Source organism: Eucyclogobius newberryi, unplaced genomic scaffold, assembly GCF_026437365.1.
Source record: "Eucyclogobius newberryi isolate DKJ021-1_F unplaced genomic scaffold, fEucNew1.0.hap1 SCAF_12, whole genome shotgun sequence".
Lineage (NCBI taxonomy): Eukaryota > Metazoa > Chordata > Actinopteri > Gobiiformes > Gobiidae > Eucyclogobius > Eucyclogobius newberryi.
In genome coordinates, this window is record NW_027315746.1 from 34,693,480 (window position 1) to 34,707,014 (window position 13,535).

The 13,535-nt window shown below is 41.4% G+C and overlaps 1 protein-coding gene across 1 annotated transcript in view; it reads right to left on the reverse strand.

Annotated features, from left to right (window-relative positions):
* Window positions 1-12,623, reverse strand: part of LOC140355874 (ferric-chelate reductase 1-like) — a 24,609-nt gene extending 11,986 nt beyond the window's left edge. Inside the window, exons 1-4 of the mRNA XM_072440514.1 lie at window positions 12,569-12,623; window positions 11,419-11,532; window positions 2,457-2,572; window positions 2,298-2,384 (exon numbers count right to left, since the gene is read on the reverse strand). Coding sequence (XP_072296615.1) covers window positions 2,298-2,384; window positions 2,457-2,572; window positions 11,419-11,532; window positions 12,569-12,623 — 372 coding nt within the window. The remainder of the gene's footprint in view (window positions 1-2,297; window positions 2,385-2,456; window positions 2,573-11,418; window positions 11,533-12,568) is intronic.
* Between the last annotated feature and the right edge of the window lie 912 nt (window positions 12,624-13,535).

The window sequence follows — 13,535 nt, forward strand, 5'->3', positions numbered from 1 at the left end:
GCTCAGTTAGGGCTTCACTTCTCTGCACATGCTCAGTTAGGGCTTCACTTCTCTGCACATGCTCAGTTAGGGCTTCACTTCTCTGCACATGCTCAGTTAGGGCTTCACTTCTCTGCACATGCTCAGTTAGGGCTTCTCTTCTCCTCTCCTCGTGTCCGTCTGTCCGTCTGTGAGAGTCGGATCTCTCCTTCACTGGAACTCCTCCAGGTTTCTACGCTTTTTTCCCAAAGAGTTTTTTTTGTAGTTTTTCCTGGCCGAGAAGGAGAGTCTAAGGACAGAGGACCCTGGGACATCGTCCCTCGCCACCACAGACATTGTCTGACTTCATCGCCACCACAGACATTGTTGATTCATTTCTCCCTGTGGCCCTCAGAGGCAACTGTTGTTGTGATTTTGGGCCTTACAAAAATAAATTGATTTGATTTGATTTGATCCTCTGCACATGCTCAGTTAGAGCTGCACTTCTCCTCTGCACATGCTCAGTTAGGGCTTCACTTCTCCTCTGCACATGCTCAGTTAGGGCTTCTCTTCTCCTCTGCACATGCTCAGTTAGAGCTTCACTTCTCCTCTGCACATGCTCAGTTAGGGCTTCACTTCTCCTCTGCACATGCTCAGTTAGGGCTTCTCTTCTCCTCTGCACATGCTCAGTTAGAGCTTCACTTCTCCTCTGCACATGCTCAGTTAGGGCTTCACTTCTCCTCTGCACATGCTCAGTTAGGGCTTCACTTCTCTGCACATGCTCAGTTAGAGCTTCACTTCTCCTCTGCACATGCTCAGTTAGGGCTTCACTTCTCCTCTGCACATGCTCAGTTAGGGCTTCTCTTCTCCTCTGCACATGCTCAGTTAGAGCTTCACTTCTCCTCTGCACATGCTCAGTTAGGGCTTCACTTCTCCTCTGCACATGCTCAGTTAGGGCTTCACTTCTCTGCACATGCTCAGTTAGAGCTTCACTTCTCCTCTGCACATGCTCAGTTAGGGCTTCACTTCTCCTCTGCACATGCTCAGTTAGAGCTTCTCTTCTTCTCTGCACATGCTCAGTTAGAGCTTCTCTTCTCTGCACATGCTCAGTTAGAGCTTCACTTCTCCTCTGCACATGCTCAGTTAGGGCTTCTCTTCTCCTATGCACATGCTCAGTTAGGGCTTCACTTCTCTGCACATGCTCAGTTAGGGCTTCACTTCTCCTCTGCACATGCTCAGTTAGGGCTTCTCTTCTCCTCTGCACATGCTCAGTTAGGGCTTTACTTCTCTGCACATGCTCAGTTAGGGCTTCTCTTCTCCTCTGCACATGCTCAGTTAGAGCTTCACTTCTCCTCTGCACATGCTCAGTTAGGGCTTCTCTTCTCCTCTGCACATGCTCAGTTAGGGCTTCACTTCTCCTCTGCACATGCTCAGTTAGGGCTTCACTTCTCCTCTGCACATGCTCAGTTAGGGCTTCACTTCTCCTCTGCACATGCTCAGTTAGGGCTTATCTTCTCCTCTGCACATGCTCAGTTAGAGCTTCACTTCTCCTCTGCACATGCTCAGTTAGGGCTTCACTTCTCCTCTGCACATGCTCAGTTAGGGCTTCACTTCTCTTCTGCACATGCTCAATTAGGGCTTCACTTCTCTGCACATGCTCAGTCACAGGTTTCTTCAGTGTGGTTGGAGCACAGATCCATGTGAGGCTGTGGTCCTCAGAGCACATGTGCAGAGCTCTAAAAGAAGCTGCTGTCTCTGGTTCTAAAGCTCATGTTAGAGGGCGGAGCATGAACGGCCTCTGAACACGCCCACAGACTGAGCAGCTGCAGGAGAAGAAGAACCACGCTTCCTGCAGTACTGCTCAGCGGCCTGTAGAGGCTAAAAGACACAGTGAGTTCAGCCAAGCTTCAGCAGCAGAGGAGAGTGGTGAGGGGCTTATTAGGATATATTCTAGAACAATTCATATAGTTGTGACACACGATAATTTACATTTGATTGGCCAATCACTGATTGCCCTGACCACATTCCATTGGCAAGGTTAAATTTCAAGCATTTTTAAGCAGTTTTTCCAAACTTCATGCACTTTCCCAACCTGAAGCCCCCGTGCAGACCCCATGCAGACCCTGTGAGTCATGTGTTCAGCCACTGCTACAGTTTAGAATGAACAACTTCTGTTTTCACACTTTTGAAGCTGTAAAAATCAGGAACTTTTAACTATAAACCAGATACAAATATTTGCAATAGAAAATTCAACCATAACTTCTGACTTGAGCCCAGCTTAGTTTGAAAGCATTTGCCCTTTAAAGTGTGAATACAGCGTCCTGTAGGTGGAGGCCTACCATGCTCCAGCCTCTCCTGTAGACAAAAGGCAGACCAAACCCCACCACGGTCAGAGCTACCGTCAGCACCATGAGGCCCCGGTGAACCTACACACAACATGGCGGTCAGTCAGCGCTCTTTCCCCTGTCCCCTGTCCCCTGTCCGAGCGAGTGTGTTGCCTGGAACCACACCTTCTGACCACACAGCGTACGAGAAGTCCAGTCATTTTTGTAGAAACTGGCCATAAACGTGCCCACGCTGCCTGTTAGCATCCATGCTAACAGCATCAGGGCTCCTACAGGAAACAAGAGAGGGGCGTCCAAGGAAGTACCACATTTTAGGAAAGCACAATTATTTTTAATAGGAATTTTAACTGACGCGATATTCATAAAGATGGGACTTTACATTTACCACTGCATCTGGTGAAAAGGCTTATTTAAGGCTGCACCCCCCTGGCAGTCCCGACCTGGGGGTCCAGGGTGACCAGATTTTCAAAATAAAACCCACAGCCGCACACTTTCTGCTTTCACTGCAGTGAACACTGGCTGCTCTGGCTGTCAAAGTGGCTCTTGTCTGTCAGGGGCCATTACTGCGTACTCCTAATACTCCTAATACTCCTAATACTCCTAATACTCCTAATACTCCTAATACTCCTAACACTCCTAACACTCCTAATACTCCTAATACTCCTAACACTCCTAATACTCCTAATACTCCTAATACTCCTAACACTCCTAATACTCCTAATACTCCTAACACTCCTAATACTCCTAACACTCCTAACACTCCTAACACTCCTAATACTCCTAATACTCCTAATACTCCCAATACTCCTAATACTCCTAACACTCCTAATACTCCTAACACTCCTAATACTCCTAATACTCCTAACACTCCTAATACTCCTAATACTCCTAATACTCCTAATATTCCTAATACTCCTAATACTCCTAATACTCCTAACACTCCTAATACTCCTAACACTCCTAATACTCCTAATACTCCTAACACTCCTAATAATCCTAACACTCCTAATACTCCTAACACTCCTAATACTCCTAATACTCCTAATACTCCTAATACTCCTAATACTCCTAACACTCCTAACACTCCTAACACTCCTAATACTCCTAACACTCCTAACACTCCTAATACTCCTAACACTCCTAACACTCCTAACACTCCTAATACTCCTAACACTCCTAATACTCCTAATACTCCTAATACTCCTAATACTCCTAACACTCCTAACACTCCTAACACTCCTAATACTCCTAACACTCCTAACACTCCTAACACTCCTAATACTCCTAACACTCCTAATACTCCTAACACTCCTAATACTCCTAATACTCCTAATACTCCTAATACTCCTAACACTCCTAACACTCCTAACACTCCTAATACTCCTAATACTCCTAACACTCCTAATACTCCTAATACTCCTAACACTCCTAACACTCCTAACACTCCTAATACTCCTAATACTCCTAACACTCCTAATACTCCTAACACTCCTAATACTCCTAATACTCCTAATACTCCTAATACTCCTAACACTCCTAACACTCCTAACACTCCTAATACTCCTAACACTCCTAACACTCCTAACACTCCTAATACTCCTAACACTCCTAATACTCCTAACACTCCTAATACTCCTAATACTCCTAATACTCCTAATACTCCTAACACTCCTAACACTCCTAACACTCCTAATACTCCTAATACTCCTAACACTCCTAATACTCCTAATACTCCTAATACTCCTAATACTCCTAATACTCCTAACACTCCTAACACTCCTAACACTCCTAATACTCCTAACACTCCTAACACTCCTAACACTCCTAATACTCCTAATACTCCTAATACTCCTAATACTCCTAACACTCCTAACACTCCTAACACTCCTAACACTCCTAATACTCCTAACACTCCTAATACTCCTAATACTCCTAATACTCCTAACACTCCTAACACTCCTAATACTCCTAATACTCCTAATACTCCTAATACTCCTAACACTCCTAACACTCCTAACACTCCTAATACTCCTAATACTCCTAATACTCCTAACACTCCTAACACTCCTAATACTCCTAACACTCCTAATACTCCTAATACTCCTAATACTCCTAACACTCCTAACACTCCTAACACTCCTAATACTCCTAACACTCCTAACACTCCTAACACTCCTAATACTCCTAACACTCCTAATACTCCTAATACTCCTAATACTCCTAACACTCCTAACACTCCTAATACTCCTAATACTCCTAACACTCCTAATACTCCTAATACTCCTAACACTCCTAATACTCCTAATACTCCTAATACTCCTAATACTCCTAACACTCCTAACACTCCTAATACTCCTAATACTCCTAATACTCCTAACACTCCTAATACTCCTAATACTCCTAACACTCCTAACACTCCTAATACTCCTAATACTCCTAACACTCCTAATACTCCTAATACTCCTAACACTCCTAATACTCCTAACACTCCTAACACTCCTAACACTCCTAATACTCCTAATACTCCTAATACTCCCAATACTCCCAATACTCCTAACACTCCTAATACTCCTAACACTCCTAATACTCCTAATACTCCTAACACTCCTAATACTCCTAATACTCCTAATACTCCTAATATTCCTAATACTCCTAACACTCCTAATACTCCTAATACTCCTAATACTCCTAACACTCCTAATACTCCTAATACTCCTAATACTCCTAACACTCCTAACACTCCTAATACTCCTAATACTCCCAATACTCCCAATACTCCTAATACTCCTAATACTCCTAACACTCCTAACACTCCTAATACTCCTAACACTCCTAATAATCCTAACACTCCTAATACTCCTAATACTCCTAACACTCCTAATACTCCTAATACTCCTAATACTCCTAATACTCCTAATACTCCTAACACTCCTAACACTCCTAACACTCCTAATACTCCTAACACTCCTAACACTCCTAATACTCCTAACACTCCTAACACTCCTAACACTCCTAATACTCCTAACACTCCTAATACTCCTAATACTCCTAATACTCCTAACACTCCTAACACTCCTAACACTCCTAATACTCCTAACACTCCTAACACTCCTAACACTCCTAATACTCCTAACACTGCTAATACTCCTAACACTCCTAATACTCCTAATACTCCTAATACTCCTAATACTCCTAACACTCCTAATACTCCTAACACTCCTAATACTCCTAATACTCCTAATACTCCTAACACTCCTAACACTCCTAATACTCCTAACACTCCTAATACTCCTAATACTCTTAATACTCCTAATACTCCTAACACTCCTAACACTCCTAATACTCCTAACACTCCTAACACTCCTAACACTCCTAATACTCCTAACACTCCTAATACTCCTAATACTCCTAATACTCCTAATACTCCTAACACTCCTAACACTCCTAACACTCCTAATACTCCTAACACTCCTAACACTCCTAATACTCCTAATACTCCTAATACTCCTAATACTCCTAACACTCCTAATACTCCTAATACTCCTAATACTCCTAACACTCCTAATACTCCTAACACTCCTAACACTCCTAATACTCCTAATACTCCTAATACTCCTAATACTCCTAATACTCCTAATACTCCTAACACTCCTAATACTCCTAATACTCCTAACACTCCTAACACTCCTAATACTCCTAATACTCCTAATACTCCTAATACTCCTAACACTCCTAATACTCCTAATACTCCTAATACTCCTAACACTCCTAATACTCCTAACACTCCTAATACTCCTAACACTCCTAATACTCCTAATACTCCTAATACTCCTAACACTCCTAACACTCCTAACACTCCTAATACTCCTAATACTCCTAATACTCCCAATACTCCTAATACTCCTAATACTCCTAACGCTCCTAACGCTCCTAACGCTCCTAACACTCCTTACACTCCTAATACTCCTAACACTCCTAACACTCCTAATACTCCTAATACTCCTAACACTCCTAATACTCCTAATACTCCTAACACTCCTAATACTCCTAACACTCCTAATACTCCTAATACTCCTAATACTCCTAACACTCCTAATACTCCTAATATTCCTAATACTCCTAATACTCCTAATACTCCTAATACTCCTAATACTCCCAATACTCCTAAAACTCCTAACACTCCTAACACTCCTAATACTCCTAATACTCCTAATACTCCTAATACTCCTAACACTCCTAATACTCCTAATATTCCTAATACTCCTAATACTCCTAATACTCCTAACACTCCTAATACTCCTAATATTCCTAATACTCCTAATACTCCTAATACTCCTAATACTCCTAATACTCCTAATACTCCTAACACTCCTAATACTCCTAACACTCCTAATACTCCTAATACTCCTAATACTCCTAACACTCCTAATACTCCTAACACTCCTAATACTCCTAATACTCCTAATACTCCTAATACTCCTAACACTCCTAACACTCCTAACACTCCTAATACTCCTAATACTCCTAATACTCCTAAAACTCCTAACACTCCTAACACTCCTAACACTCCTAACACTCCTAACACTCCTAATACTCCTAATACTCCTAATACTCCTAACACTCCTAACACTCCTAATACTCCTAACACTCCTAATACTCCTAATACTCTTAATACTCCTAATACTCCTAACACTCCTAACACTCCTAATACTCCTAACACTCCTAACACTCCTAACACTCCTAATACTCCTAACACTCCTAATACTCCTAATACTCCTAATACTCCTAATACTCCTAACACTCCTAACACTCCTAACACTCCTAACACTCCTAATACTCCTAACACTCCTAACACTCCTAATACTCCTAATACTCCTAATACTCCTAATACTCCTAACACTCCTAATACTCCTAATACTCCTAATACTCCTAACACTCCTAATACTCCTAACACTCCTAACACTCCTAATACTCCTAATACTCCTAATACTCCTAATACTCCTAATACTCCTAATACTCCTAACACTCCTAATACTCCTAATACTCCTAACACTCCTAATACTCCTAATACTCCTAATACTCCTAATACTCCTAATACTCCTAATACTCCTAACACTCCTAATACTCCTAATACTCCTAATACTCCTAATACTCCTAACACTCCTAATACTCCTAATACTCCTAATACTCCTAACACTCCTAATACTCCTAACACTCCTAACACTCCTAATACTCCTAATACTCCTAATACTCCTAATACTCCTAATACTCCTAATACTCCTAATACTCCTAACACTCCTAATACTCCTAATACTCCTAATACTCCTAACACTCCTAATACTCCTAATACTCCTAATACTCCTAATACTCCCAATACTCCTAACACTCCTAACACTCCTAACACTCCTAATACTCCTAATACTCCTAATACTCCTAATACTCCTAACACTCCTAATACTCCTAATACTCCTAATACTCCTAATACTCCTAATACTCCTAATACTCCTAATACTCCTAATACTCCTAATACTCCTAACACTCCTAACACTCCTAATACTCCTAATACTCCTAACACTCCTAATACTCCTAATACTCCTAATACTCCTAACACTCCTAACACTCCTAACACTCCTAACACTCCTAACACTCCTAACACTCCTAATACTCCTAACACTCCTAACACTCCTAACACTCCTAACACTCCTAATACTCCTAATACTCCTAATACTCCTAATACTCCTAATACTCCTAACACTCCTAATACTCCTAATACTCCTAATACTCCCAATACTCCTAATACTCCTAATACTCCTAATACTCCTAATACTCCTAACACTCCTAATACTCCTAACACTCCTAATACTCCTAATACTCCCAATACTCCTAATACTCCTAATACTCCTAATACTCCTAATACTCCTAATACTCCTAATACTCCTAACACTCCTAATACTCCTAATACTCCTAATACTCCTAACACTCCTAATACTCCTAACACTCCTAATACTCCTAACACTCCTAATACTCCTAATACTCCTAATACTCCTAACACTCCTAACACTCCTAACACTCCTAATACTCCTAACACTCCTAATACTCCTAATACTCCTAATACTCCTAATACTCCTAACACTCCTAACACTCCTAACACTCCTAATACTCCTAACACTCCTAACACTCCTAATACTCCTAATACTCCTAACACTCCTAATACTCCTAATACTCCTAACACTCCTAATACTCCTAATACTCCTAATACTCCTAATACTCCTAATACTCCTAACACTCCTAACACTCCTAATACTCCTAATATTCCTAATACTCCTAACACTCCTAATACTCCTAATACTCCTAACACTCCTAATACTCCTAATACTCCTAATACTCCTAACACTCCTAATACTCCTAATACTCCTAACACCCCTAATACTCCTAACACTCCTAACACTCCTAACACTCCTAATACTCCTAATACTCCCAATACTCCTAATACTCCCAATACTCCCAATACTCCTAACACTCCTAATACTCCTAACACTCCTAATACTCCTAATACTCCTAACACTCCTAATACTCCTAATACTCCTAATACTCCTAATATTCCTAATACTCCTAACACTCCTAATACTCCTAATACTCCTAATACTCCTAACACTCCTAATACTCCTAATACTCCTAATACTCCTAACACTCCTAACACTCCTAATACTCCTAATACTCCCAATACTCCCAATACTCCTAATACTCCTAATACTCCTAACACTCTTAACACTCCTAATACTCCTTATACTCCTAACACTCCTAATACTCCTAACACTCCTAATACTCCTAATACTCCTAACACTCCTAATAATCCTAACACTCCTAATACTCCTAATACTCCTAACACTCCTAATACTCCTAATACTCCTAATTCTCCTAATACTCCTAACACTCCTAACACTCCTAACACTCCTAATACTCCTAACACTCCTAACACTCCTAATACTCCTAACACTCCTAACACTCCTAACACTCCTAATACTCCTAACACTCCTAATACTCCTAATACTCCTAATACTCCTAATACTCCTAATACTCCTAATACTCCTAATACTCCTAATACTCCTAATACTCCTAACACTCCTAACACTCCTAACACTCCTAATACTCCTAACACTCCTAACACTCCTAATACTCCTAACACTCCTAACACTCCTAACACTACTAATACTCCTAATACTCCTAATACTCCTAATACTCCTAATACTCCTAACACTCCTAACACTCCTAACACTCCTAATACTCCTAACACTCCTAACACTCCTAACACTCCTAATACTCCTAACACTCCTAATACTCCTAACACTCCTAATACTCCTAATACTCCTAACACTCCTAACACTCCTAATACTCCTAATACTCCTAATACTCCTAATACTCCTAACACTCCTAATACTCCTAATACTCCTAATACTCCTAACACTCCTAATACTCCTAACACTCCTAATACTCCTAACACTCCTAATACTCCTAATACTCCTAACACTCCTAATACTCCTAATACTCCTAACACTCCTAATAATCCTAACACTCCTAATACTCCTAATACTCCTAACACTCCTAATACTCCTAATACTCCTAATTCTCCTAATACTCCTAACACTCCTAACACTCCTAACACTCCTAATACTCCTAACACTCCTAACACTCCTAATACTCCTAACACTCCTAACACTCCTAACACTCCTAATACTCCTAACACTCCTAATACTCCTAATACTCCTAATACTCCTAATACTCCTAATACTCCTAACACTCCTAATACTCCTAACACTCCTAACACTCCTAACACTCCTAATACTCCTAACACTCCTAATACTCCTAATACTCCTAATACTCCTAACACTCCTAATACTCCTAACACTCCTAACACTCCTAATACTCCTAATACTCCTAATACTCCTAATACTCCTAATACTCCTAATACTCCTAACACTCCTAATACTCCTAATACTCCTAACACTCCTAACACTCCTAATACTCCTAATACTCCTAATACTCCTAATACTCCTAACACTCCTAATACTCCTAATACTCCTAATACTCCTAACACTCCTAATACTCCTAACACTCCTAATACTCCTAACACTCCTAATACTCCTAATACTCCTAATACTCCTAACACTCCTAACACTCCTAACACTCCTAATACTCCTAATACTCCTAATACTCCCAATACTCCTAATACTCCTAATACTCCTAATACTCCTAACACTCCTAACACTCCTAATACTCCTAATACTCCTTACACTCCTAATACTCCTAATACTCCTAATACTCCTAATACTCCTAATACTCCTAACACTCCTAACACTCCTAATACTCCTAATACTCCTAACACTCCTAATACTCCTAATACTCCTAATACTCCTAACACTCCTAATACTCCTAATACTCCTAATACTCCTAATACTCCTAACACTCCTAATACTCCTAATACTCCTAATACTCCTAATACTCCCAATACTCCTAACACTCCTAACACTCCTAACACTCCTAATACTCCTAATACTCCTAATACTCCTAATACTCCTAACACTCCTAATACTCCTAATATTCCTAATACTCCTAATACTCCTAATACTCCTAATACTCCTAACACTCCTAATACTCCTAATATTCCTAATACTCCTAATACTCCTAATACTCCTAATACTCCTAATACTCCTAATACTCCTAACACTCCTAATACTCCTAACATTCCTAATACTCCTAATACTCCTAATACTCCTAATACTCCTAACACTCCTAATACTCCTAATACTCCTAATACTCCTAACACTCCTAATACTCCTAATACTCCTAATACTCCTAATACTCCTAATACTCCTAATACTCCTAATACTCCTAACACTCCTAACACTCCTAATAATCCTAATACTCCTAATACTCCTAATAATCCTAATACTCCTAATACTCCTAACACTCCTAACACTCCTAATACTCCTGAACTTTACTGTTGAAGTGGAAATATCTGACCTCCAGTCGTGTGAAATGAGATCGGTCTGAGAGAAATGACTGATTTGTGAAATCTGTCTAGTTCTAATTTCATGTCTAACACTGCATTACCCACCATGCACCTTGAGAAGGGTAGGCCCATGGCTGCCCCGGAGGATGATGGGAGTCCCGGTCAGGCGGACTCTGTGCTCTGAAACCAACGGCTGCTGGCTGTGTCTGCTGATCCGCCCTGACACACAGAGGACAGATCACAGCACGTGACACATTCTGCATTATGTCTCATGAGGCTCTTTAAGGAACACTTTTACCTGATTGTCTATCTTTGTGGGTCCCTGTGATGGTTAAATATGTAGATTTGGGCTGTTTGAAGTGTCCAGAATCAGAATCAGAAAAGGTTTATTACCATTGTCAATTAACAAGCACTGAATCACCAAAGGAACTTGTCTTGGTGATTTGGTGCAAAACAACCAATATAAGTCAAAAAGAGAAACAATTTAAATCTGCTATAGGATAAAAATAAAAATAGGCTGTACACAAATTTACAGTTGAATTTACAGATGTAGTGCAGAAAGTGAACAGTGAGTGATTAAATGATGGTTAAAGTGACAGTGTTTAAGAAGTGTTCATGAGTCCAACAGCAGAGGAAAGAAAGTGTTCTAGTGGAGGAGGTTCTGGTCCTGAGGGGAGTGTCCTCCTGCCTGAGGGGAGTGTCCTCCTGCCTGAGGGGAGTGTCCTCCTGCCTGAGGGGAGTGTCCTCCTGCCAGAGGGGAGTGGCCTCCTGCTTGAGGGGAGTGGCCTCCTGCCTGAGGGGAGTGGCCTCCTGCCTGAGGGGAGTGGCTCAAATAGTCCGTGTCCAGGGTGAGAAGGGTCGGCTGTGATCAGACCTGCTCGTCCCAGAGTCCTGGAGACGTACAGGTCCTGCAGAGATGAAGTCTGTAGCAGATCACCTTCTCAGCAGAGGGCGCTATAGTCTCTGTTTGTCCCTGACTGTGGCTCCAGCGTACCACACGGTGATGGAGGAGGTGATGGAGGAGGTGTTGGAGGAGGTGATGGAGGAGGTGATGGAGGAGGTGAGGATGGACTCAATGATGGCCGTGTAGAACTGCACCATCATCTCAGCTGCAGGAAGTACATCCTCTGCTGTTGATGAGGAGCTGATGGTGGCTCCTCCCACTTGAGGTCCTGGTGATGGTGGAGCAGAGGAAGTGGAGGGAGTCCACAGTGGAGATGGTGGAGTCTGTGATAGTGAGTTGGGGGGTTGTGACTTTCCTGAAGTCCACGATCATCTCCATCGTCTCTGCTGCTGTCATTTGCAGACATCGCCCCAAAGACAACTCTCCTGAGAAACCCTGGCTCTTGAATGTTTGCCAATGTGACATGTTTTTTGTGTGAATATACTGTCTTCTTATGATAAAGAAAAAAAAAAAAGAGTATTTTTTGACAATGTCTTTTCACAAGGAACTGCAGAGGGAGCTCTATCGCCATAGAAACTTAATTCTGCTTTAAAGAGCACTCCATCTACTGGAAGCAAAGCGAATTACAAAGGGGAGATAAACTAAGATGTTGAACTTTGTACCAGTTTTTGTTTCATATGTTTCAGGCCCAGAAATGACAGAGATATGAGCCATAAATCAGGTCAACAAATCTGACAGTTTAACAGTGAATTCTACCTGAGAATTCTGACCTGTCTCTGTGAGCGATTTAGACTTTAGGCTGAGCAGCGAGCAGCCAGCAGCGAGCAGCGAGCAGCCTGCATTTAGAGCATGTTTATGGAGCTACAGTCACCAAAGTGCACACATTAGCAAACACAGCCTGGTCTGAAAACCCATGATAAAAATACAAAATGGATTTAATTTAATTCAATTCAATTCCATTTACTTTTGTAACGCCCAAACTCACAACAGCAGTTTCCTCGAAGGGCGACGGTCAAAACAGATTAAACAATGTTCATGGGAAATTAGCAAATGTATAATGTCCCAGCGTCCCCTGTCCTTAGTCCCTCCTTCTGCAGCAAAACCACAAGATCCTTTAGGAGAAAGTCGAACCCTCGGGGAGAATCACAGTGAAGGAGATTCAAACTCTGATCACTCCCAGCGTTCAGGTCCTTTTTAGGGGTTTGATTTTCAGCGTAAAGAGTGATTGTGTTATTTGAAACAGTGGGACTTGTTTAACAGCACAAATCCTCCGACCGGTTCAAGTCAGCTCTTTATGGTCCCACTGTTTTAAAACAAC